This window comes from Strix uralensis, chromosome 3 (genome assembly GCF_047716275.1).
Source record: "Strix uralensis isolate ZFMK-TIS-50842 chromosome 3, bStrUra1, whole genome shotgun sequence".
Classification (NCBI taxonomy): domain Eukaryota; kingdom Metazoa; phylum Chordata; class Aves; order Strigiformes; family Strigidae; genus Strix; species Strix uralensis.
In genome coordinates, this window is record NC_133974.1 from 25,489,938 (window position 1) to 25,517,791 (window position 27,854).

The 27,854-nt window shown below is 35.8% G+C and overlaps 1 protein-coding gene across 1 annotated transcript in view; it reads right to left on the reverse strand.

Moving 5' to 3' along the window:
• The window catches only part of CSMD1 (CUB and Sushi multiple domains 1), a 1,283,073-nt gene that overhangs the window by 1,027,132 nt on the left and 228,087 nt on the right, over window positions 1-27,854 (reverse strand). Inside the window, exon 2 of the mRNA XM_074861694.1 lies at window positions 21,467-21,683. Within this exon, the coding sequence (XP_074717795.1) occupies window positions 21,467-21,683 (217 nt within the window). The remainder of the gene's footprint in view (window positions 1-21,466; window positions 21,684-27,854) is intronic.

A 27,854-nucleotide genomic window follows, 5' to 3' on the forward strand; every position in this document is an offset into this window, starting at 1 on the left:
ACTCTTACTACAAACTGCATGTTAGATACCTTTTTTTTTTTTTTCAAGTAGAGTAAATTCCTTTGCCTAAAGGCACTCTGTGGTTATGCCTATGAAGGTATTTTGCAGACAGATAAGAGCTGTAGTCTGCCCACACTCTGAACCAGCAGGAAGCTTTGTAGTAACACACAGTGCCACGCTAAGCACAACCTAATTGCCCTTGCTGAAAAGTTATGTAGAGCAGATTGGACTCTACTCATCACACGGGGACATGATGCTGCCAGTGCTGAATGTGGGCAGGATGAACTAATACTTTCAAACTCCTGTCAGCAAACCAAGCGTTCTTACCCATCTAGTTAGTACAGAGTAATGAATGCTCTAAATTAACACTGTGATTTACCATACCTTAATTTCTCTGGGCAGATGAGCCCTAATACAATCAATCTCTACTTCTTTCGTGTTCTACTTTGTGGTGGTCAAGGCAGATTGATTGTTTGAATCAGTAAAGTCTGAAATTTCACCCAGGTAAGAGGAAGCCAAGTGTACAGGACACAAATAAATGCTTACCATCTACTTTGGGCTTTAGTTTAGACTCATGTTACTTAAAAAGAAATTTACATATAAGAATAAAAGAACTCAATTCCAGTAGAAAGAGCAACAAGCAGAGGAATGAAAGAATAATCAAGATTAAGGTAAAGTGGATGAAGATGGGAAAGGAGGATTTGCTTTATTCAACAAATTCTCTGTTTTCCTGCATGTAATTTTGTGTGCTAAAATTGGACACTTTAGATGTAATTTACTTCGTTATTTATCTTGCACATGGATTTCACTAAAAAATGAGGAGACGAGGACTTAAACTGTCTTGTTTCCTGCCTAATCCAGGAAATGATCAGCCAAATCATTGCAGAAATGCTTGTCATTCCGATTAAAGATAAATCTATTAGTATGGTTATGCAATTCACAAATGCTTTGTATTGGCTCTGTTGCCCTATTTGTGCACCTGGAGGTGTTTATCCGGTTCAGGTAAGAGACTAACAGCTCAAACTTCTATTGATGTTTGTCTTCTAAATAAAGGTGTTATGTACTTACAAGAAAATAATTTAAGTATGATGAGTTGAAAAGAACTGGATGCTAAATTTTAGGAAAAAAAACCCACCATGAATCAATAGGTCACTTATTTGTCACTGAGGAAAGCAACTTGAATCTTAAAATCTGAATAATTACAGCTCCTGCTTATTAAATTCCTCCAAGAGCACTAAAAAGACAATTCCCAGGAGTCCATTTGGGAAAATTTTGTGGAACCAGTATTTTCTTCCCCATTTTGATGGAGAATTTGAAAGACTTTCATAACAGGTGATTAGCAGTAATCAGGTAAATCGAGCAAGGTTAACAGGTGTTGCTAGGAGTTCACTAATACTGTGCTGTAGACCTAATCTACACTTTTGCTGCTTTCTCTTTATTCCTGCCTTATCCCTCAGACTGCCTTTCCCCTACCCACAATGAAAAAATGCCAGGAGATAACCTTGATCTGCAAGAAATATAAGTCTCCTCTTTCTCCTTGCTGACAGAAAGTCCATGCAGAAAATACCAAACAACATTCATTTCTCTGAGGTTTTTGGCTTTGGGCTGTTGATTTCTTGTTTTATTTGGGGTGGGGGAAGTATTCTGTTTTCTCTACAGATTTATCCATAAAAATTTTAAAACTAGAATGTTACCATTTTAACCACCATGGATAGCAGAAATTTGAGTGATTAAACTACCTTACATCTTGAACTTATTTCAATCTTCACAATAATGCAGTTCAAAAATTAATCCCTGGATCCAATGTGCTTACTGCCTAACACTGAAAACCTTGATAGCACTGTACCATATGCTTTGCATGCAGTTGTTTCCTTCCCAGCCCCATGCTTGCAGGAGCTGATCTGACAGTTTCTTACCAAGTTTCCCTCAAGTGTTTCAAACAAATCCAGTCTTCAGTTGTATCAGTTGACTTTGCAGTTCCGCTCTAAACTTGGCTCTGAAATTCACTCCAGCATAAACTTGAGGTAATTAACTAAAACATAAGGATTTTGCCCTTCTGGGATTGCAGAAAAAATCCCAATACAGTGGGGTACTTCCAGCATGTCTGAGAGCTCATTTAGTTTCACAGCATCTCTATTTCTAATCAGCTGTCTTAGGTGAGATGTAAGAAGCACAAACAGCTGAAGTAGATGTGGTGGAGGAAAAGAGAAACATGAGATCCAAATATTCACCTGTTTTCTTAACGGCCTCAGAAAATTTGAGAGAAGCTTTGGCTCTGTTATGAAACCTTTCTTCTGGTACTATCAGGGCACTGCTAACTCTAGGAGGTAGCAGGACAGAACATTTCCATGACTCACTGAGGCAATGGAAAGATATTTTCCAGTTACACACTTGCCTCTTCATCATCCTATACCCAAGTACATACTGTAGCCTATCTCAATGCCTCTGCTGTATGCATTTGTTTGCTGTGAGGTAATATACTTACTGCTCTATATCCACTTTATTTTCTCTATTTAAAGATCCAAGAGGTGTTACGTCAAAAGTGTGTCTTTTATTGCCCATAAACGTCACATTACTGTTACTACAGCTGCCTTCATTGGATCTGTCTTTGCAATTACAAACAAAAGACTTGATTTAGCACATACTAGACTGCCTTACTGCTGAGCTGTGGAAGCTCCACATGTGCTGGCATCTTGCTTCCCTTGGATTATGGTCTCAAGACTCTAAAAACCTGTAAGCATAAATAAAGTTAAAAGGTGCTCAGAAAATACAGATTTGCAAACCTAGCATTTTGAAGAGAGTTTTCTGAAAACAGCAAAGGAATGTGAACACTCTGGAAACAGGATCTCAGAGCACTTTTGCCAAGATACAGGAAAAGTAAAATTAGTTTACACTAATTATAAAATTATTTTATACTTCTAGAGCTTCCACTCAAAGACCCCTGACAATGCTATAAATATTAAAGCATTTAGCAAGAGAACACCTATTAATGAAAACACTATTTTTCACAAATAAAAAGGAGATTAAGTGATATTTTAAAAAGTAGAAAAATCTCTTAGGAAGTCTCCTGTTTCTAAAAGCTGTCTGTCTGACTGTGATGGTTTAGCCCCTGCCGGGGTCTGAGACCACGCGGCCGCTGCCCCTCCCCCACAAAGGGAGTGAAATACAAAGCCCCAAGACTGAAATAAGGAAAGGTTTAATACAACAGTGCAATAGCAACACAACCAACAACAACAATAACAATAACAGTAATAGTGATAGCAATGAACAGAGCAAAATAGCTACCAAATACAGCAGTTTGAAGCACGATGTACAAAACCACGAGTGCACCGCGCTCCCGCGCCAGGAAAAATGTGACCTGCCAGGATGTGACGTCCGCATGGTATCTGAATAACACGGCTAGAGCTCCCCCCCTCTGCTGGGGTAACTTAACCCTATCCTGGTTAAACCAGGACACTGACTCAGGTTTTTAATTCAACTCTATCACACTGAATTATCATAGAATCACAGAATCATTCAGGTTGGAAAAGACCCTTTGGATCACCAAGTCCAACCATCAGCCCTACTCTACAAAGTTCTCCCCTACACCATATCCCCCAACATCTCATCTAAACGACCCATAAACACATCCAGGGATGGTGACTCCACCACCTCCCTGGGCAGCCTATTCTACTGTCTGACCACTCTTTCTGTGAAAAACTTTTTCCTAATGTCCACTCTAAACCTCCCCTCTTGGAGTTTAAAGCCGTTCCCCCTTGTTCTGTCACTAATCACCTGTGAGAAGAGACCAGCACCAACCTCTCTACAATGTCCTTTCAGGTAGTTGTAGAGAGTGATGAGGTCTCCCCTCAGCCTTTTCTTCCTCAAACTAAACAGTCCCAGCTCCTTCAATCTCTCCTCATAGGATTTGTTCTCCAGGCCCTTCGCCAGCTTCACTGTCCTCCTCTGCACTCGCTCCAGCACCCCGATATCTCGCATTTAGGTGCCCAAAACTGGACACAATACTCCAGGTGTGGCCTCACCAGTGCAGAGTACAGGGGGACTATCACCTCCCTACTTCTGCTGGTCACACTATTTCTAATACAAGCCAGGATGCCGTTGGCTTTCTTGGCCACCCGGGCACACTGCTGGCTCATGTTCAGCTGCTTGTCAATTAGAACCCCCAGATCCTTCTCTTCCACACAGCTCTCCAGCCACACCTCCCCAAGCCTGTAGCGATGCATGGGGTTGTTGTGGCCCAAGTGAATTATGATGGATTGAATGTGAAATTTCCATTCTTTGAAGAAAACAGTGAGTTAAATTGAATTAAAATTACCCCAACCAAGTATGCTTCAGGCAACTTACATGTGGATTTCTGATACATGTGGCTTTTTAGGTGCATTCATTAAGTAATGTAGTACACCCTGCGTTGGTAATGGAGTTATTTTTTCCACAATTTTTTCTTAAATAGTTTTATGAACTACTGAAATGCTTGACCAATTAAGAAATTTCAGATATAAAATCTGAAAGAGGTAATACAATAACAAATGAAGTCTTTTAAATCCAATTCTGCAATGAATAAACTTTATTAAACTTTCATACTAATCAATAGCATGTAAATACAGCCACTAAAGACTATTAAAACAGGCAAAGATGTTTTATTGGATTTGTCTTTATAGCTGTCCACTTTAAAAATCAAGCATTAGGTCATTATGTAAATTTCTTATTATAATTAAACCTGACATTTTATATTCAATACCTCAAAGTTTGTCTGCTCATATCAATATTGTACCAGTATACATCGTAATTCACTTCCACAATGTGATGTCAAATGCCTCTAGTTATATTAAATATGTAAAATTAGCAAAATAATCAATTTTAAAGTCATAAATTGATTCCTAAAATAACATTGCCATGAAACAAGATAGATAGTTTTAGCTAAAGCTTTAGCTAAGCATACTCATCCTTCTTTTTAGGCAGTCTTCCTACACATAAGCAGTGTCTCTGAGCATAGGAAATTAAAGGTTATAGACAAGAATGTGTTAACACATTCCTCTTGAGAAGATACTATCAGCTCTATCTTGTGCTTATAGGCTTGCAAAGACTTATTCATTCTGGGTGCAGAAAAAATCCTCTCTCTCCATCAGTGACAAGACAGAGGACTTGTTCCAAATAGTGGAACAGTACTCATAACTAAAGAATGTATAATATTAAAATAAATTTCCCTTTCTGTGCTCTATATCTTGAAATGCTAAAGTTGACAAGCTTTCCTTTTGGCAAAGTCTTTATGAAAAGAATGAGAGAACCTATGATTAATGGTTTCAGCAACAAAAAATAAATGAGGACAAGACTATACTGTGAAAGCAAGATTGAACAGTTAGTAAAAAGCTGCCAAATATGCTGAATAGCTTTGAAAACTAGCTTTTATAAAACAAATCACTCTGCTCCTTATTATAATGTTAGAAATTAGTGCTTTATTTTAAAAATTAAAAATATAATTCAAAAATTGCACAAATTATTTATTTACGTAAATCCATAGGAACTGCATCTTCTGTTTCTAGTTTCTTTGGCATTGCATATTTTTGGTAATCTGTGGTATACTGTAGTCCTATGACAACTATAACACACCCTTCTTCTGCTCCTCTGCTCCTTCTCAATTTAGGAGTGGGAGAAGCACAGCATTTGAAAATGAGGATTTCAGAAGCAGCATTTCAAGGGGGTTCAGAATTCATGGCTGTGGCTTTCTATTTTTTTCATGGAATCCTTCTATTATCATTTTGTTTAATGTAGAAAAAGTGTTCTTTAAATGCTTTGTATACTTTAAAATAAACCTTCCCTCAGATCCACATCAACATATATTTGAATTCATGTTAATTAACTGTCCCTTTCATATGTGTTTTACGCCTTTCCATTTCTCCCAATGTCATCCTTGGAGTAAACATTTGAAGTAAGATAGATTCTGAAAGCCTAGTTTGTGAATAAAATACCCTTCTCTCCTCTAATTCTTTGCAAGACAAATCCTTTGTGTCTGTGGAGTTTGCTTGCTTTTTAGTTGTTGAATTCTAAGCTTCTTGGAATTAAAAAAATAGCACAGTTGTTTATCATTTTTAGTTTCACAGACCTAGTTTATGTCCACGCAAATTCATTTCAGTTTTTCTCCAAGTCCACACCTTCTCAGTTGCTGACTCACAATACTCATGTTTAAAAGATGCTCTCTCTTAAGAAAAAAAACCCACAGATCAGTGTAAGTGCATAAGGCAAATTTTATTTTGGCAGATGTGGGAAGATCACGGGTGGAAAATCTGAAATAAGACCAGGAAAAAAGATAGGTAAAACATAAAAGGGGCCATCTAAGCCCCACATTGAGACAAAGGATCTTGTTCAGTTAGATGGAGAGAAAAGCTTCAAGAAACCTTTGATTTAAAAAAAAAAAAGCCAGACACAGACCAACTGTGGAGCCTCTGGATGATGGGCAGACAGTGGCACTATCAGTCACAGTGCTCTTTGGGCCTTTCCAACTTCGGTCACTGCTGTGCAGCCACTAGCGCAATCCAAAACTGGAGCTGTGAACATTTCCTTGAAGCCACAGTTTCTACTCTTGTTACAAGGTCTTATTTAAATGTCTTCTAAAACAGCACTGAATATCCACTATCTTAGTCTTTATTAATAAGATGTTTAACTGATACTGTTTAAAAGTCAATTTGCTAGACAATTGCATAATTTTGTTTCTATCACAGATGTCAATGTACGTACTGCTAGGTCACTGTGCACTGAATGATCAACTACCTTCATTATATGTAAGGAATTCACATGCAAACTTCCCATGCATGAGCCTGAAATTGGCCCCTTTTCAATCTGATATTAGGAACTCATTCACTGCTGGAGTGTAATTTTTTTTTATATTTTATATGTAAATAACTTGCTTTTCATTCCATACTAGAGAACGCTGAGTTATTCATGCTAATGTATTCTTTCATTTTTTTTTTTTTTTTCTCTTAGTGGGAACCTCTTCCAAACTTGGAACATCTCACAGCAAGCAGAGAAACTAACATCTTTTTCACACAGCATGACATTAGAATATTTGGCTAAAGGCCCTAAAACATTAATAAGAAACAAAAAAAACAAAGAAAAAAATCTTATTCATGACCCTTGTGTTTACTTGTTACACTCAATTTTCTCTGTCATGCTTGTAGCACACAATGGAAATTTTGATGGCTTGGTATGTTATCTTTATAAGGAAAGGGAGTTTTTTCTCAGTTTCATACATTTCCCATGATTTCTACAGGAAAAAAAGATGAAACTATGGCTGTGGGAGAAGGTTTTCTTCTCGGGTGCCAGGCAGAGCTTCATGTTCTGTGTGCTCTGGAACATTTATTGAAGGACTCCACACTGTAATTTTTAACCTCCAAACAATTTGTTTTTCTTTCACTGTACAGAGAGATGTTAACCTCATTCAGTGACTGTGTGTGAAACTTCAAAGTAACTTTGCAAGTTTTTTAAAATTCCTTTTCAGAATTTTACCTCATTCAAGAAAAAGCAAAACTAAGAAAAAGGTATACATTTTTAATTAACTTTCCTATCATAATTAGTAAATAAAATTATGCCCAGCATAAAAGTGATAGGTGCAATGTTTGATATATGCACAATAGCACCACTACTTGGTTTCATAGTTTCATGAAAATACATTTTCAAACAAAAGTTAGCAATCTAATTAATTTATGATGTTATTTGTTGGCTGATATCAGCCTTTGAAAGATATGACACATAAAATCAAATGTGACACATATGGACTAAAATGTTTATTTCCCAATACTGTGGTTTGGCTAACTTCTATGAAATGATGGTCGCTTTACTATTTCCCTTGACTTGGCTGCACGTTTGTCTCATATCATCTAATATCACAGAGGAACTGTACTCTAACCAAAGCCATGTGAAATAAATTCCTCAAAGTAATAATGCCTTGGACTTAATTTAAAAGATATTTTCATTTAATATCACTGTTTTTTCTAGTCAGTGATTCTATCATAATAAAAAGAAGGACTATTTACCTTTTAAAACAATTTTCTGTTTTATAAATTTTAACTATGATTGCTTTCCATAACACCACTATAACTCTTCACCTCTTGCTACATGAAGTTATGCTACTAATCAATGATTCCCACAGTATTCCCCCTCCACCAGAGTGTAATTTTTTAAATTTCTGTTGTTAGATAATGCCCAACCATCCTCAATTTAGTGAAAAAAATAAGGCAGAGTTTCAAAAAAAGTATAAAAATGACTGCATTCATTGTCACAAAAAGAATTTCTGACTTAATTTTCTGACATGGCAGCTTAAATTTAAAGAAAAAAACTACATTTTTATTTGGAAAGTTTAATCAATTTTATGATGGCTAATTCATAAACTGTGAGACAAGAGGATGTCTCTCTTCTTTACTTTAAATGTGTGAACAAATGGTCAAGGGAAATTCCTGTGTGGTTCTCTTGGGAATCCCTACCTCATTACTTCATCCCCACGGATCTTGTCTCACTTTCCTTTCTAAGAAGAGTTCTGAGGGGAGTTGTCAAAATTATGACAGCAAACTGTTACAATTTTTAAGTATATTAAAGGATAGTACACCTCTGAAATACTCAATATCTCCCTCAGATTTTACTCCTTAACAAGGTGTGTTAATAGGCCACCAGACACAAAACTTGCTTATCCATACATTAAGAACTCTCTTATCATACAGGAACCCACCAAACATAAGAACAGTGGTCTCATATTAAACCAACCATCCTCTGTTTCTTCATTGTTAAACGCATTACAACATACTGGAGGTGGGTGTAACATTTAACAAAAATGTCAGAAGACAAGATTCTTGCCCTAAGAAGCTCACCTAATTTTGACTGCACCAATGAATCTGGTATGAGAAGAGGCACAAACATTCCTGGAAAGGGTATAACTGACTATTACACAGTTTTCTAATAAAATAGAATAAAATTTGATGGAAGTTAGGAAGATGATTCACCTTACTGAAATAGTAATGAACATAATGCAGTAAGTGTGAGATGCAGAGAAGAAGAAAACAGCTGCCTAGGTTGTGTTGTCACCTGATTTCTGTTTCTGCAACAGATTTTTAAAAAAGAAATGTATCACAAAGGTAAACCAAGCAGTAATGAAGCCATCTCTTTTTGTAAAATATATATAAATATCTACATAGTCTCGAGATTGCGTTGGCTCAGACCTCTCTTGGTGAAGGTGGAAAACACCCCCAGAAAGTGAAATAGAGAATAAAAACACCCTACACAGCTTTGTATTTGACTACTAACTGCAAAACTCATCTTCTTTGGTTGGACCTGATGGTAACATTTTCTTGGAAGTCTATAATAAATCCAGAAAATGCCATACAAAAGATATTTTCATTTAAGGTTATACAAATGTCTCACTATGTGTTTTTGTGGAGGTCCCCTCAGAAGTGCCTCAGAGTGCCTACAGTGTGTAGAGTTGTACTTCATTACAACATATATTACATCTGCCTATTCCACTCAGGGACTATGACCTACCACAAATAAGCTAATTCCTGCATGGTATATAAGGTGTAATTCTGACTGTGTATTTTTTAGCATGAAGAGAAATACACAGTTTGTAAAATATTATAAATATCTGAATTTAGATAAACTCGACATAGCAACCTGTTTAAGAGCATATGAAAAAACTCCTTCCCACCTGTTCCTCTAGTGACCAGGGTACCAGTCAGAAACAGTCCTTCATGATGATTAAGGAGAACGGAGTGTGAGGAAGGAGAAAGAAGGAAAAGAATCTTCTAACATGCTTAGAAGGATTTACCAGATTTTCTTGGTACATATAATCTAGTTTAGAGTTGCAATACAATGGGGTTCCTTAGATTAAAAACTGAGACAGGAAGTTCTCCAAGGTATCTTTTATGTACTGCACCTGCTCTTCAAAATAAGGAGCCGCAAGGAAAGCATAGGTCATGCCCATTTCACCTCCATGCTGACAGGAAGAATGTTTTCTAGAAGTTACTCAGAATCAAACCTTTACAGCCTATGAAGAGAATAAGCATTTCTATGCTATAATTTATCTCAACCTAAAATTGATGTGTAACGTAAATTAGATAAATTACTCTAAAATTGCCTGTCTGTATTGACTATAAGGGAAGCTGAGAGTGATAAGGTAAGATGCTCACTAAAGGTAGACTAAATTATTTGTCTGTATTTGTGGGAAAACCAGATCAATATGCAGAACAGAAAGGTAGGCTCATGAAGAGTCTACTACTCCAAATGTTTGTTGAGATTCTTGGGATTGTTGCTTCCCAACTTCCTAAGCTCATTTGGTGACTAGTATGAAGAAGTGTTTACAATGCCTTTGTCAGCGTTAGACTTGACCTGTCAGCAAGCAACAGGAAGGTTGTAACTCAGAGACCGTTTGCACTCATTCATTTAGAAAAATGCAGTATTATCTTGGGCATAAAGGATTTTTAAAGTTAGGAGATTTTGCAGATAATTACACAAACTCAAAGAGTTTCTTCACCTCATTAAAAAAAAAAAAAAAGGTATTTAAATTAATTTTACCATTACACATCAGGTCTTGCACAGTCTTTCTTAAAAAACAAAGACAAATCCAACCCTAAAGTAGTCTATAGCTTGGTGGCCAGGGCACACAATCTGGTTCAAGCATTCGCTTTACCTGAAAAAGGCATAGGAGCAATTAGTCTCACTCACACTCCCAGAGAACCCTTAGTCAGTGAGATATGGCACCAAATCACTGCTTCTTTCTGTTTCCATAAATGATTAATTACTCAATAAAGTAGAACAGCTCCAAAAGGAGACAGTGAGACTCAGACATTACCACCAAGTCCTTCATTTCAACAAGGCAACTCAGGAGATTAAATCTGGAGTTCCATACCTCTCAAGTGAATTCCCTAACCTATCTGTTGCTGGCTATTTCAGCTGAAAGATGTATCAAAGTTAAAGAAGTTGCCATGAACAATGTTACATAAAAAAAATTCCTACCTGTCATTGATAACACATCTGCTCTACTACAAATGGGGACTTCTTACCAGATTTCCCCTGATCATGCAGTTAGTATCAAAATTAATGGCTCAGTCATATACTCTGCAATGACATCGGATAAAACCAGTCCTGAGCTACCTGACATACACAGTGGGCATGGTGGAGAGACAATTTCTATACTAAATTACAGTCTTTCAGTGCAGGAGTTAAATTAGGTATGTGTGCCTAAATGCACGGTTTAGCATACCTATAATCTTTTTAATACATTGTTTCTGGTATCCCCCACTTTCTCTTCTCTTCTGCCATTATTCCTCAGTTCTCACCTCCTCATCCCATGCACTCCACATTGTTCTTGCTATTCTGTCTGTGAGCCCTATGAATATAAAAGGTTTTCCTTGCCCAAACAGTAAATAACTTAGCTCAGTTCCAGGGGTGAGGAAAGGGTGATTGAGAAAAACATTATGTCATTCTGTCATTGTAGTAAGTGAGAGATAAAATTCACTTTCAACAAAATAACACAATGGAAGCCACAGAAAGTGCTGAAAGTTGCTTTAAGAATCCATGGGAAAAGTAAAAGAAATTCAACTCTCATTGTACTATTTAGACAGGTATGATCAGCTGAAAGTTGTGTCAAAAAGGTAAACACTGATACACACATATACTTTAAGGATATTTTTGCAGGCAGTATTTAGGAGACTATGCTTTGAGTAATGGAAACTTTAATACCTATGGGTATATTTCAAAGAACCCTTATCAATAAGAATTATTCTGGATCAATGGGATTATTGTGCCCCCTGTTTTTAATTATTTTAATTATTAATTTAAATGGTGATTTGCTGTTCTGTAATTCAATACTCTAAACAAAATCTGCTAAAATTAGTTGTTTTTTTAAAAAATTATACCTATGGGACTGTTAGCTTCAGCATTCAAATGTAAGAACAGTTTTTGTGTGTTTTTTATCAGACTTAACTTTAATGTACTCACACCAGTCCTAGAACATACTTTTTTCTTTAATCCATGAATTATAGAATTATCTCAAGAAATTAAAAATATTAAATGGATTTTTAAATAGTGTCTATTAATTTGGATTAAAATTTATCATAATTTTGTTATTTATGCCTGCCTTATGTATATTTAACTTCAGAAGCCTAGAGAACTAGCCTGTTTTAGCAGCTAAGACAAACATGATATCTAATACTGGGATCTGTTCTTTTCTTTGTCATTTTGCTTTTCTTTCTGACACTGATCACACTAGATTCTGCAAAGAAAACCACAGTGCATAGGTGTGTGTTGGGGAAGTGTGAGATAAGCAAAGTTTTTTTTTTAAATTATCTTTTTGCTGAAAGACAGCAACATATACATGAGGTCTGCAGATGGAAGGGAATATTGATAAATCAATGAAAAGGGTAGACAGTCAACAGTAAGAAGTCTTCAAAGGGTGCTCTTCCCTGCCAAGTTGGTATTGAGCCTGTTATCAAAATTTGCCTTCACTTCCCTTATGATCAGTGTTACTTTCATATGCACTTCTAGTTAGTTAGCCACTGACTAGTTAGTTTTCTTAATAAATTTGAGTCAAATGTAGATGAGCATATATCATTTTCACTCAAACGAAATTATGAGGACAGGAATAACCCACAACTTCAGCAGAAGCATACTGTAGTCTCCATTAGTGGGAAAAACATCACTGTCAAAACCCAATGTCCCTAATAATGTCAGCAGATGCTCCTGTGAATACAAACAGGATAAAAGCTGAGGAAAGTCTCTTAAGTAATATTGGGATCTGCAAGATTATGAGAATACTTGTCTACAAAATTTGTTTTACAAGAGGAATTGATTGTGTGTGACTGGCTCGCAGAGGAGAGGATGCTAAATTTCCAGTGCAGCAATTCAGAGCACAGAGACTGCAGAGTTTGTCTCAAATGCCTGAACATTTATGATGCTGTGTCTGTCCCATGCTTACTACATCCTGGTCCAGCACAGGATGACCCAAAACCAGACTATGATCATACAGACAATAATCACAAGACTCAGTTAAGACAGGCAGGTAATTACCAGATGACAGTAAAAGAACATGATTCACAGTTTAACCTAATTACATTCATCAGAAATATGACAAATAAGTTATATTTTATAAACCTTTTTTTTCCTTTAATTTGCCAGTTAACATATAAAATATGTTTTTCCTCTCTAAAACAAACAAGCAGTCAAAATTTCTTCATAGCATACAGGTTATGTACTAATTTAAAAGTTATCTATCACAGTTATATAGAAACTCTGAAAAAACCCCACAGTAAAGATGTACAGTAACACATCTCAAAAGGTGCCAGATTTTGATGACTGGACTTTCTTCTCATTGAGAGTCCAGCTTCAAATTTTCTAAAGGCTGTAATTTAATGATTAGCTTGCAGTCAGAATATAAGGAAAGGGAACTGAATGATCTCTGCCTAGGAGCTTCTGTAATAGTCATTGTATACACAGCATTTAGGGATGCTGATCAGCAGGGATTGTGTACATAATTACGTCAATTCAACATATATCATCTAAACTAAAAAGGAGTCTCGTTTTGAACAAGATGGGATATATTTTGAACAAGAGTGATATAAAATGGCTTTATGTACAGAGACATGTAATATACGTTTAGATGACAGATAATAAAGGTAAGCAATTGCCCTCACTCTCCAAAAATTAATGTATTTAAGAGTGAAAATTATTTACACAACCAACAATCAAGTTAATGTCATCACCTGTTTAGTCAGAAAGTTGTCTGAAATTTTTGGTGTCAATTGTATTACCAAGCTACATTAAAAGACTCTTTAAGGTGCATCTAAATTTTAAGAGCTGTAATTCCCCAAACTGTGTTTATCTGCATTCTTAATGGATTCTAGTATCCTATTCCTAAGGAGTTTTGAGAATAAAATAAATGTGAGACCTCACGGAAATTAATAATCTTGAAGTAAGTGTCAAAGTGTGTATATATTGCTACTATGCCAAATCATGAAGAGATTAGAAGCTTCAGAAACCATCACAAATGAAGGGAATATGAAAAAACAAAACCCTCTCAAAAAAGCATGAAACGCCAAACTGTGTACTGAGCAGTGTTTGAATAAAATCTTGAAAGTATTTGTAATTATGCAGATTACAAACTCATCAGTCTGACAGAATCAAAGAGGCTTTCCATAAAATATTGTAGATCATGTGAGGTCCCTGTGTACATCAAGCAGACATCATACCAATGAAGACAATTTTCTTATACTTGGCCAATACTGAAGTAACATTTAAAACTTATTCTGAGATTTCAGGTAGAGAAAAGATGTAAACTGAGCTATTCGAAACTCAGGTACATATACAACCATACCCATACTCACAACTTGCAATTTTCTGTGATTTTGTAGCTCAAATACTGGATAATGGAAACCCAAGGTGTTTGTTCTCTTTTGTAAAATAAATAATCTAGGAATATATGGGTGTTTGACTTAGTATGATCATAAATATGATTCTTTCAAGCTGAATAGTTAATTATTTGTACTATATCCATACACAATAACGAATAATGAAGGGAGGCAAATATGCACCTCATCTGAAATCAAAGATCTACTCTAAAACATCGTGATGTGAAACATTTAGAACCTATTCATAAAGAATAACATTTCTTTCTCAGCAGGCTACTGTAAGGTATCTTTAAATACTGAGCAGTGCTTCTCTACTTTATTAGAAAGGTGTTTATATACCATTTTTTTTTATTATGCCCTTAAATCAAATTTGGTTGTATAGCTATGAAAGAGTAAGATTACCTAGCACATGCTAAAGTTTCTAAAATTATAGAAATTAACATTTTATGGAGCTACATCCCAACTCTCCCCTTCTGGCTCCCTTTACTAGTAATACTTTTGATGGTGCAACACTACAAAGAAATGCACAAAATCACTTCTGTCACTTATACAGGTCCAGTTGCAAAGTATGAAAGAGGCAAAAAAGCGACACCTGTATATTCTCTGAAGATGTACTATGGCCAGTTTCCAATGAAAATAAGAGATCTACCTCCACAGAGGACAAAGAAATTGAGCATAGCTATATTTTCATTATGGTGAGTGTCACATTATTTTTTTGAAGAAAAACATGCTGACTTGAACGAATACAATGTAGACGCTTTAAGCAACTGATGCAGAATGTTGCAGTATAAATTCATGCATTACTTTAACTTGTTGAATGAATCTAATCTTTTTTTTCCAAGAAATAATAGTTCCTTAACTGTGAAATGAATTTTCTTAGGTGGGAGTTCAAACAATACTCCATGGTTTTTCGAAAAAAGAAGTATTATATTCTTTTACAGTTGACCATCGTTTAGTATCAGCCTAAAATATGTAATTAATATGGCCTATAATTCTTGGTGAAGTAGCTTGTTGTTAGTAAGCAGACTCCTTATTTGACTTTATATTTAATAAATTTTTCATTAAATCTTTTTAGTATGTAGGCTTGCTAACAAAATTAGCAAGCTTAAGATTTTGAATAGGGAGGCTAAAAATTTTGGGCATAGGATTTTTGCCTTTTACCACCTGTGGAAAAAAAATTGTCATATATATGAGCTTGAACCTGACAGTACTGCACACATAAATTATCTTTCCTTCCATTGAATGCTCTTTTCATGGTTGGCAGAAACTATCTGTCAGTATCCTGCTGATCAGGTCATAGTTTCCTTTCTTTCCTGAGATAGCTGTGGATATCAATGAATCACATTTTAGCCCTAAATGATTCCTTCTTCTTAATACTTTAATAGGTGAAAAAGCCAACAAAAAGCAGAGCAATAGTCATTGATAGGCATCTCTGCTGACAGGAACTCAGTAATCAATTTGCATAATAATAGTTTTCCTTTTCTTACAGATGTACAAAATACCAGAATACCCTGCTGAAATTATTCAATAATCTCATGTTACAAATTTGAACACTAGCTCAGTTTCTGTTACTTTGTGCTGTGTTCTTGGAAAGCTTTGGCTGGAAAAAAGATGGGTACTATACTTATTCCTATACTTTTTCTTCACAAGATCACCAACTCACAGACACACAAAAATCCTATACATTGAAATCAACTCGTAGAAAATTATGTACAGTAAAAAGGAAAAAAAATTGACATGATATTTTCATATGGAAGGAAAAAAAAAAGAAATAAAGAATTGTAAACTGCACAAAACTCTCGCTGCTGCAGTGTCAGCAGTTCTGTAGAAAAGTCAGTCACCCCCTCATTGCTTCACTCTTCTCTTGATCCTGGAGAGAAGGAAGATAGAAATCGTTTTCCGAAGAAACAGACAAATAATGAACAACCAAAAACCAAACCAAAACAAAACCAAACAAAATTTTAAAATTTTAAAACTGGTTGAATACATGACAAATCTTGGTTTGTTAAGATAAAAGATATTTAATAGTAAACAGAAGCACAAACTTTAACATCAGTGAAGATTTTTTATCTCCGTGTTTGGATTAAGAAGTGCAGAATATACATATGGTTCATTGGAGACAGGAAAAAGAGAATACTGTGAAGAATTATTATTTAATTTCTATTATTTCTACATGATTCAGGAAAGCAGAGGGACCATGTTGCTATTTAATTACATTGTATACATTACATTCTATATATGCTTCTCAGAAAATATTTGGTAAGCTTTACTTTATTACATGCTTCGTTAGCAACTTCCATCATTTCCATTACTGCATTATTACCTAGGCTGCAGTAACCTGAATAATGCTTAGAAGGCCTGAGAAACCATCAAGACAAGCAGACATTTCAAAATCCCTTTTCAAATAATGTGCATCATGTATGGCCAAAATAACTGTCAGCTGTGTCAGCAAAACATATTCATGGCTGTACATTTGCATCTTCCCAATTGTGTATATAATATAATTAGTGGGTTTTCTGTGTAAGAAAAAAAAAAAAATTGCTTGGAATCAATTTTTAAGAGTTTTTCAGGACTGTCTGAAAGATTGAATTGATTATTTGGAAAAGATTATTCCAGACTATATTGCACAGATCTTTCTTAACTAAATCAGAAGTAAACTAAGTGCATGATACTAAAAAAGTAATGTTTACCAACAGACACTGTAACACAGAGATTACAGCATTTGTACAGCATACATACATATTTGACATAGAAAAAATGTGGAATCTCAGGCCATAAACTGAGATGAAGACAACTGCACCTACAAAGTCTCAGTTCACCATGTTTGTAACTTTCGCAGTTCAAGATCTTAACACCCCATTCACACCCCACCTCACTTCTTCAGCAACAGAGGTTTTGATACAGGCACTTCTATTTACCCAGTCCTGTTATGGTGTCCTTATGACTCTCTGTGAAACCCCTATTCAGGAATTCTACATACAGGAAAAGAACACTGTAACAAGACTTATGCTAAGACTAATGAGCATTTTTCTCTTTTCAGCTGTGGAAGATAAGCATGTAGTATAACCAGCCCTGAAGCGACTTTTGAAAACCATAAACTCTTGAAATGTCTGTTTTGAATTCTCTTGCTCGTGGCAGATAATGTATTTATTGGCAGTACACAAGTCAATAGGTCAATATTGTCAGTTCATATCTGCCTATTCACTGAGCTTCTTCAGAGCTGGCCTGTGTCCCTACTCCTATGTCCTGTGGATGCATTTCTTTTCTATTTGAAAATATTATCAATTACTATTTTATCTAATACATACAAACAAAGAAAAAAGGCAAAATAAATATTTGCTAGCACCTGAACTACTGAATATAACTCAGGGAATCCTTAGGGAAACAATCTACAATGAATACAACTGAATACTAAATTTGTTGTCTCAGTGCACCACATCTGGATCTCTTCTCCACAAGAATTTCATCCATATGAATTCTGTGTGCTGATAGCAAATGACAACTCCTTTATTATTTAAAATGCAAATAAAAAATATATTTTACATCTTTTCCCAGCTTAATTAGAATTTGGTTGTATTTTGAAGTCTTTCCCCATCAACTGATAATGCAAGACTTAAACTTTACAATAAGTTTTGTTTCAATAATGTAGAACTGAGACGTGTGTTTTGGCTATAATATACGGTGAAATTAATTATCTAACGAGTCTTAATTGAATAAATGAACATACAGTACCCTACAAAGCATTATCATAACAGGTAGCATTATCATAACAGGTAGCATTAGACTTAAAATTTCACTTTTCCTTTTTTATATATATCATAGAATCCTAGAATATCAGGCTGTTAAGGACCTCAAGGGTCATCTCATCCAACCTTCCTTGGCAAAAGCACAGTCTAGACAAGATGGCTCAGCACCCTGTCCAGCTGAATCTTAAGTGTCCAATGTTGGGGAATCCACCACTTCCCTGGGGAGATTATTCCAATGACTGATTGTTCTCATTGTGAAAAATTTTCCTCCTGTGTCCAATCAGAATCTCCTCAGCAGTAACTCATACCCAATACCCTTTGTCTTTTCCATGTGATTCCTTGTAGAAAGGGAGTCTCCGTCTTCTTTGTAGCCACCCTTTAAATACTGGACCATTGTGATGAGGTCTCCCCTAAGCCTTCTCTTCTCAAAGCTGAACAAACCCAATTCTCTCAGCCTTTCCTCATATGGCAGGCTCCCCAGTCCTATGACCATCTTTGTGGCCCTCCTCTGGACCCTCTCCAGTCTGTCCACATCTTTTTTGTATAGTGGGGACCAAAACTGAACACAGTATTCCAGGTGTGGCCTGACAAGTGCTGAGTAGAGTGGGGCAATGACTTCTTTATCTGCTGGTGATGCCCTTGTTGGCTCAACCCAGCATGGTGTTGGCTTTCTCTGTCACTGATGCAGCACACTGTTCATTCTTACTAAGCTTGTTGTCCACCAGGACCCCCAGGTCCCTTTCCACAGAGCTGCTTCACAGCCCAGTAGATCCCAGCCTGTGCTGCACTCCTGGATTATGTTTTCCCATATATAAAACATATATATATATATATATCTCAAAACCTGTTTTGTGTTGTATGAACTTTACAGTGATAAAAATAAAGCAGCCATAGCAATCTTTTTAATGAGAATTTTTGATGGCAGATCTCAGTAATTATACAGAATGACAGAATGCTAGTTGGGTTTTATCTAGAAAAATAGGAAGATGTAAAACAGCACTTTTTAGTGCCCTATCTTTTGTTTACATTGTTCTTCCTGCTACTATCTTACTTCTCAGCCTCTTCATAACATAGCTTACAACAGTCTATGATCACTACCATGTGTAATTTATCCCTTAAATCTCTATATGCTTCAAAAATGCACTAAAAGAGCTTTATATACCTCTTACTTATACACCTTATATATAATTATATACCTGTTTCTCTTTTCTTCCTCCACACAAACAGCTTAAAATAAGTTATTATTTTCCCTTATCATTTCAATACTTTATATATATGTTTCTATTTTCTTGGATTTTACAATCAATATGCAGTGAAAGTATCCTGGTGCACATTTAGCATACAAAAAGATCCTTCAGGCAGCACAGTAAACTAGTGGAACATACTATTCATTTTTATCCAATTTTGTTCTAGCAACTAAAAAAAACCTATACAAAATACAGGATTAATGTTAATTATTATAGTTTGTGAGAGCTATATAGTTATATAGCTATTTTTAAGGAAAATCTCCACATTTTGCATGATGGTTAAAGAAATGTAATTACCCAAAATCTAGTCGAGTATTTTTATCTATGAAAAAAAAAGCATACCCTAAAGCAGAAGTTCCAAGATTCTCTCTTGCATTTTCATTGTCAGCTAAAAAAACGACTATAAATTACCAATATCTGCTGAGTTAATTGTCCTGAAATGTGCAGTTGTAGAGGGGTACACCTGTGAATGTGCTTTGTGCAAAAAAAGGGTATGTCATAGCGTATGAGACATGTCAACAGACATTTGTCATTCAAATTCAGCTTTTTTAACCTCTGCATGCTGCAAAGCCAACAAATGCTTTTTTTCCTTATAATACTATTTATGAAGGTAACTAATTGGCAAACAGAAGAGGATTAATAAAATACCTGTTTCACTGCTGGAAGTTGGAAATTAAATCCTTGTTTTACTGAAATCAGTGGCAATTACAGTGACTTAATTGGGATCAAGATTGTACTTAGGGATTTCTGTCTTCTATGCTCATACCCACAGAACATCAGTTGGTGCTCTTTCTTGAAACAATTTTCTACTAACAGATTAGTGCAAAACAAGCAGGTATGGTAGCTATTGATAATAAAAGCATTTGACTGAAAAAGAAATATCAATCCTTGTGCAAAGGTGATACAAGTACTAGAAGTCAATTAAGTACAGTAAATGAAGCACATACACTGCAACTCAAGCATCAGTAGCTGTGTACTACCTTCCACAGTTTTCAAAACTTTTTGAACTGAGTCAACAATCAATCAGAACATTATTCTTGTGAAAAATACATGATACCCACTAAAATGCAGAACAAATTGGTGATGTTCCCACATTTGTTTTAGCAGTATACTGTAAATCAGCAGCATGTAAAAGAGTAATCAGACAACAGAACTGACAGCAGTGTTTTACAATATTCCATAAATCTCATGCCTGAACAGAAAATGACAGAGCAGCACCAATAGTGATGTTTGCTTTCCAACTCTGCAGTCCAGATCCATCAAGTGACCGAGGAGCACAAAACAAGACACCATTGAAACTAACACACAAAAGTCTGAAGTTGTGAAAAGCTTCAAGATGGAAAAGCTTACATAAAGCCTCTTTGTAACCTCAGTGGTATTTGGACATATAAGACACACCAGTTTCTGACCTTTAAAGGTCCCTAATTGCTTAATAATTGTATTTACTTAGAGATGGAGAAGAATTTCAATTTTGGCAAGGTCAAACAATTTACAGCTTAACTCATCTGCAAGGCAGGCAATAGTCACCTGAAGGATTTAATCTGATAAACATTTCCAGAGGTTGCATAACACTCACTGAAACTGTGCCTCACACAAACTACTGTATTTCCCACCACTTCTTCTCTGCCACATTTGGTGAGAGATCCCAGGACGAGAGATCCCAGCAGCATATCCATCCTCTAATTCAAATATCATAGGCATGGTAGAAAATTAAAGCATGATCTCAGTAAGAGTCCTTTCAAAAAATGGGAACAGTGCCTTCAGGAAAGGGTCCCTGGGCCAAATCTCGATTCCGTCAGGGCACAGACAAATAAAAATAAGCTACTGCAACGTGGGATGCTCCTGTGCTGAGGGCCTTAACCAAAACTGACCTTGAACTGTGCAAATTTTAAGTAAAACTGATGCCACTGATGCACAAGCTAGGGCCATAAAGATCTGAATCTTGGATTAACATCTTCTGCTGTGAGATCTTGAGCCACTGCTATCCCCTTGGCTTTTTTTATTATAACATATCATCAGAACGTATATTCAGGAGAGAAAGAGAGAAGAGTAAGAGAGACAGAAAGAAATGAAGAAAGAAAAGCTACCTTACCTCACTTTTAAATTTCCTTGCTGTGGCTGTCCATCATAAATTGACAAAATATCAAAATCTTCCTCGAGGGCAAAAGTATGAAATGACAATTGTATCCTGTTACGTTCTCCTGTGATAATGATCCATGTGCAGTTGGCATAATTTGGATAACCATGAGGAAATCCAGGGCTTTCTATAGTACCATTTGGTCCCTGTACTAAGCCTCCGCAATTCTGACCTGAAAAAGAAGAACAGAAAATATGTATTTTGGTGTTTTTCTCCTCCCCCAGTATATTTGCTTACAAGAGTAACTGTATGTAATCTTAATTTTATAATATTTTTTCTAGATTACAAACACCTAAATTGCATTTATACCATTCTTCCCTCTGGATCCAAAACCCCCATTGCTGGATTTTCTGAGATACCTACCATTTTCTTATGCAATGACTCATTATTTGAGGTTATGTAGTATTAACAACATATGACTTCTTAATCCAAATGTGAAATTTTAAGCATTAGTCTTGATGCCATAAATTCAACAGACTGACAGTTTTAATGCCAGAGAGTGTTCAGAGCTTTTTGGTGAATGCCATTTATAAAGCTTTATATAAATGCTAAAGTATTAGAGTTTCTGCTGTTCAGAAACATACTTTCAACATGGAGAACAAAATGTAGACGCATATTTATTATACATTCTGTTGCAACCAGCATTAAGATTTTTATACTTTGAAAACACAGCAAAACTTCTGTGGTGTAAAATTTTTAGTGCCATGTGTATTGTGATCAGGAAAGTGTTAAATTATTTTTTTAGGATTCTTAAAAAATAACACTAAGTGTTTACTCAGCAGGCATTTGTGTGTGGTTTGTACATCCTACAGACCTTGTAAGGGTATGGTAGCTCATTAACGGGAAGTCCTCAGCAAGAAACCCTGATTTACAGTGCACACTCTTGCTAATTTCCTGCTTGATTTTGTTGATCCCACATACAACAGCTGTACTGGCTCAGAGGTGGAGGGAAGAGTTAATGAAATATTTGAACAGAGAAAAGTTTAAGGACATTCTGTGCACTGTAATGCTTGGATTATTACATGCATTTTAAGCACTTCAGAACAAGTATAATCCCAGCATTTTATTGTTATACCTAAACCAGAAAAGTATTTCAGGCTGCAATTTTATTTTTAACTTCCCAGCAGCAGGTCTCTGAGACTGAATCTTTCAGAGCAGTGCTGTCAAATGCTTGTGGGAGGTTTCTAAATCTTAATAAAATTGATTTAATAAAAGGGATTTGCTGCTAAAACTAAAGAACTAATAAGTAATCATTTTCTACTAAATTTCAAATATAACAGAAACTCTAATGAGGAGATAAAAAGGCTATGGGGATTCAGGAGCCCTTTAAAGGAAAAATCTTCTCTAGTATATCAATGAATTGATTTGCATTACTTTAATAAAACATGGGTATTATTAAACATTCCTGAAGAAGGAACCTATTACACCATGAATTTAGCATGAAAGTTTCAGCTATGTACTATTCACTGTAACATGTCAGTGTTCTTGCAGATGCTTTGCATTGTATTCCTCTTCCTTACAACCACAGTGGAAATGTCATACAAGTGTTACAAGCAATTTAAAATAATTTAATTACTACAGAAACAATGTTCTGAAAACAGAAAAGTTTATTATAGTGACAGCCCACCTCCCTGATAATTTAACGAGCTACTTCATGTCTCCAAAATCCAGAAGCTGGTTTGTGTAAATCAAGTACCCCCTGCAAGTTGCACGGCACAGCAGCTTTCCCATCACTCTGGTGGGAAAGGGTTTCTTTGAAAGAGGAAATCTATCAAGTGCAAGTTAGCAATTCATCTAAAATCTATCAAAGACAGAACCACCTTTTAGCAGCAGATATTTGTAACTCTGGTGTATAAAGTATGTAATACACCATGTGCAATTGCATATGCAAATGCAATTGCATATGTAAATGCAATATGTTAGCTACATCTCTGACTTCCAGGGAGACAAACAAATTACCCCTCCAACCTCTTAGGGAACCCTACAGCTGGCTTAAAGTAAGACCAAATATTGATGGGGTAGTAAGTGAGCCCTCCCACCCCGAAAATGGCCATAAATCAGCAGCTTCCTTACAGAGGCGCTTGCTACCTACTCACAGACGTTTTTGCAACTGTCAGTGATTGCTAACAGTTTTATTCCAAAAAGTGTTTTATACTCCCTGCTGTAGATTCAAATTACTGTGCATTATTCTCTTGGAAAACAAACAAACACTAATGATAAATAAGGCAGTCAACATTTTACCCCTGTTTAACTTAAGCATTTCTTACCACCCATAGCCCTTTCTTTCTCGTTTGCTTTTGCTCTCCTGTATATAACCCTCCAGCTCTGAAATTATTCATAAACATGCTGCCTATTCACTTTGTACCCATGAAACATGGGGCAAAAAGAGACTCATAAAGAAAAATTACTACTGTGAAATGCTATTTAAGTTTGTTCTTAATTTTATATGCATATATATATTATTTACTTAGTGTTCAGTAAAAACCCCAATAAAAATCCTAGAAGAAATTTAAAACACAGTTAACTCCTAGTAATCTCATTGCTCCACTTTGTCAATAGCAAAGAGGATCTCACTTCTGAACTAAGAAATACACAAAGAGACTTTAAGACCTGTGCAGGCCTGGAAAACTGACATCCTTCTAGATCTGTCCGTGCCCAGCTAAGACATGAAGCATATTAACCAAGCAGTATTTGGAAAAAAGGATCAGCTGCTATCTGTGTAATACCTATTTTGTCAATATATGTAAGTCTAAAACCTTCAGAACTGTCAAATGTTACACCTCTGCCAAGGAATAAATTCAGCATCAAATCACTTAAGAGAGATTCAGTAGGAGGATATACTTGGAGAGCAGGAATGAAAAGACTTATGGGTGACAGGTGGCAGCAAATTAGGTAAGAGTTGGCAATGCAATATCCCACAAAAAAATGAAGTTTCTGACTTCAGAGACACCACAGAGCAGAAGGAGGACATCAATGAGATCAATTAGGAATACTTTGTTTCTTATTGGTGCCTTAATTCAGAAAGTGTCAAAAAAGTAAAGAAACTGAACATACTGACAAGAAAATATTAAAATAATATGAATATCAGCAGAGCTTAAGTAGTTCTTGTGGGCTGAATGTAAGCACAGAAGAGAAGGTAGGCTGAATATGACTGAATACACCCTAAAAAGATCTACCCATACAATTCACTTTAGCTCTGGCCCTTGCATCAAATAAAAAAATAAATGTTGCCATTTTTCACAAGATGGGCAGTCATTGATTGAGTACAATATCAGTACACTGAATTATTTTAATATTAAAGGTGTATTAGACTGCCAAAATTTTATTAGTATGACACCGCAGTTGTTTATATGAATATAAACTATGCTGTTAGCATTAATTTTCTGTCAGATGTTGTCTGTAAGAAGATATTTCAGGACAGCTATTTTAACTTTATTATATAAAAAGTGTAATTTAAGAAAACTGATGCTCTTGGTTTGTAGTTGAAAATCATTTACACTGAGTTCAGCCTTATTTTATCTTAGGAAGGTTCTCTGCATGCCCCATACCAACCCTATTTGCACCTGCTCAGGCTCAACATTTCTCAGTTGTGATCCCTAAATGAGAGCTCACCAAGACAACTTAAATTACTGCAATTTTGCCTTAAATGCTGAGGTCAAATGGGTAGTAGAATAACTAAGAATCAGTAGAATTTAAGTACTGCTTTGTCGTAAGATTTTGAATAAGACTCACAAAATACCAACTTACAAAATATTTTCTAAAAATTTGACTTGTATTTTTCTAGGCCTCTATATTTATCATAACTATGTTTATCATCCCCTGTTTTCCCCTCCTCCTTTCCCCTCCCCCCCATTTACCAGTATCTAATAATTAGAACTAACAAAGTACAGATTCACTGATTATTTTTTTTTCAAGTTTCAAATGCTTCTACAAGAAACAAGCAAAAAGATAACCACTTATCTTCTTGTAATTCATAAAGTATTTTGTGGAAGACTGGTATAGTTATACACATATACAGATGTATATGTATATACATACATATACATAGTTACATAGAAAGCAATTTTTGCAAGATATACGTATTTTGAACAAGCAAACTATAAAATGTATCAAAACTAACTATAGCAAAGTCAGTGATGCTAAAGATATTTTGAATAACCATGATCATGAAAATGAAGTCACATTTATTCTTGTGACTGTGAGTAACATCTTCCATCCTGCAGCTACAGAGGAACTCAGCAACTAGTAGTGAGGCTGAGATGTCTAGCAAGACTGTATTTCCCTCATTCTTTAAAGCAAATTCTAATATGAGTTACAGTTTTATTAGTAAGTTTAATAAGAACAGCTGTGCTCAGCAAGATCAAAGGCTCATTGAGCTTCATATCTTTTCTCCAACAGCAAGCCAAAGGAGGTACCTAGGAATGACTTCCACAGAAAACTCCCCTCCCCTTCAAGATCTGCATCTCAGGGATTTCTTAAAAGGAACACATTCCAGTAGCCTTGTCTTTCTGTTTAATAGCCCTTGATAGATGTCTTTTCCATGAACTCCTCCAGTCATCCCCTGAGTCTATACTAACTTCTGGAATCTTTAATGTATTGTAGAAGCAATCGTAAAACATGAAAAACCCTTCTTTGTCTTTGTTCAGCAGCTACCATCTATTAGGTTCATTTGATGCCCCACTAAGTTTTTGTATGAAGAGCGAACATACAGATGATTCTTATTGATGCTTTCTATGCCACTTACCATCTAACTGACCTTTATCACGTACCAGCTTTTTCTTCCCAAGTTCAATAGTTCTACTTTATATAGTTGTTCTTTGTACTACAGCCATTTTATCACCTTTCTCTGAACCTTTTGCAGCTTTCTTATACCCTTCATGAGACAGGGATATCAGAACTTCTTGTAATGTTGAAAATGTATACACATCATTTACACAGTGATATTTTTAATCCCTTTTCTGTTCTCCTATTAATTTGATCTGTTCCTTTGCTAAGGTAAGCATTAGCTTGACATCGTTATAGGACTATGTATTTTAACCAAGATTCCTTTCCTCCAGAATTACAGGGAGGCTAGAGCCTGTCATTTTACATGGAAAATTAGGATTTATTGCAATTTTTTCCCCCTGTAGATTTCCCACAGCTTATAACTATGTGCATCACATCACATCACATTCATCTACTCTGAATTTTATTAACTACTTCAACATCCCCTTACTTGATCACACAAGGCCTTTTTTGTAATTCTTCACAATTGGTCCTCATCTTCATTAACTCATAACTTCCTATCATCACAGTAACTTCACTGCTTACCCCCTTTTGCAGATAATTTATGAGTGTGCTGAACAACACAGATGCCAGCACAGATCTCTCTGGGATGCCACGGTGACTCCCTCCATCATAAAAAAATGGCCAATTTCTCCTATCCCTGAGGCACAACTTTTAGCCAACCTTTTAGCAATGTATAGACTTCTTTATGCCCTACCTGGCTTGTTTCCTTTACAGTCCTTACTGGGGAGCCTTTTTCAATGTCTTTTGGAATTCTTATCACCTTTATCCACATTCAGGCTGACTTGCTCAGAGAACTCCAATAGGTTTGAAAAGTATATAATTTTAAAATAAAACCTTGAGTCTTATTCAATATATCATATTTAACCATTTGTCAATCAAATATTTTCTTTAATAGTTTCCTAACACAAGATTCAGGTGTTCCAGCTTTTAGTTCCTTAACTACCCTTGGTCCCTTTTAAATATGGGCATCTCAGGTGAATTGAAGCTGGCAATTACATTAGCAGTGCAGCAATTTTTTCCTTGATTGTCTTTTAAACTCTGGATACCACATGGTGCTTGTGACATTACTGCTTATTTTGTCTGTTTGTTCCATAACCTGTTCTACTAATTTTTGAACTTTAAACAGATACACTGAGGAATTTTCCACAGAGAACACTTCAGGCATGGGAATTACAGAACATACATTTTTTGCTGTCTTCGTTAATCTTCCCTTTATTTTCTGAATATCTATTGGTCCAGCAAGGCTCTCTTGCAGGCTGCTTGCTCCAGCTCTGTTCAGAAGAGGAATAATTTTTAGCTTTACAATGTTCTCATACCCTAATATTTTATTTCCAGGAAAGCCTTCAGAGAGGGCCCAGAAGCCCCCAAGTCTTACTGGGATCTTGCTGATACACATGCCTTCACCTACCTTGCCTTGGGATTAGCTCCCTCTGGCAATCTGAACAAAAGAGCATTAATGACTTTCTTTGCATATATAGCAGGATGAATCCCTGACTCCACCATCTCCTGATAGTTAGAGACAATGGTTACAGTCCTCATAGATTTAAAATTCTCC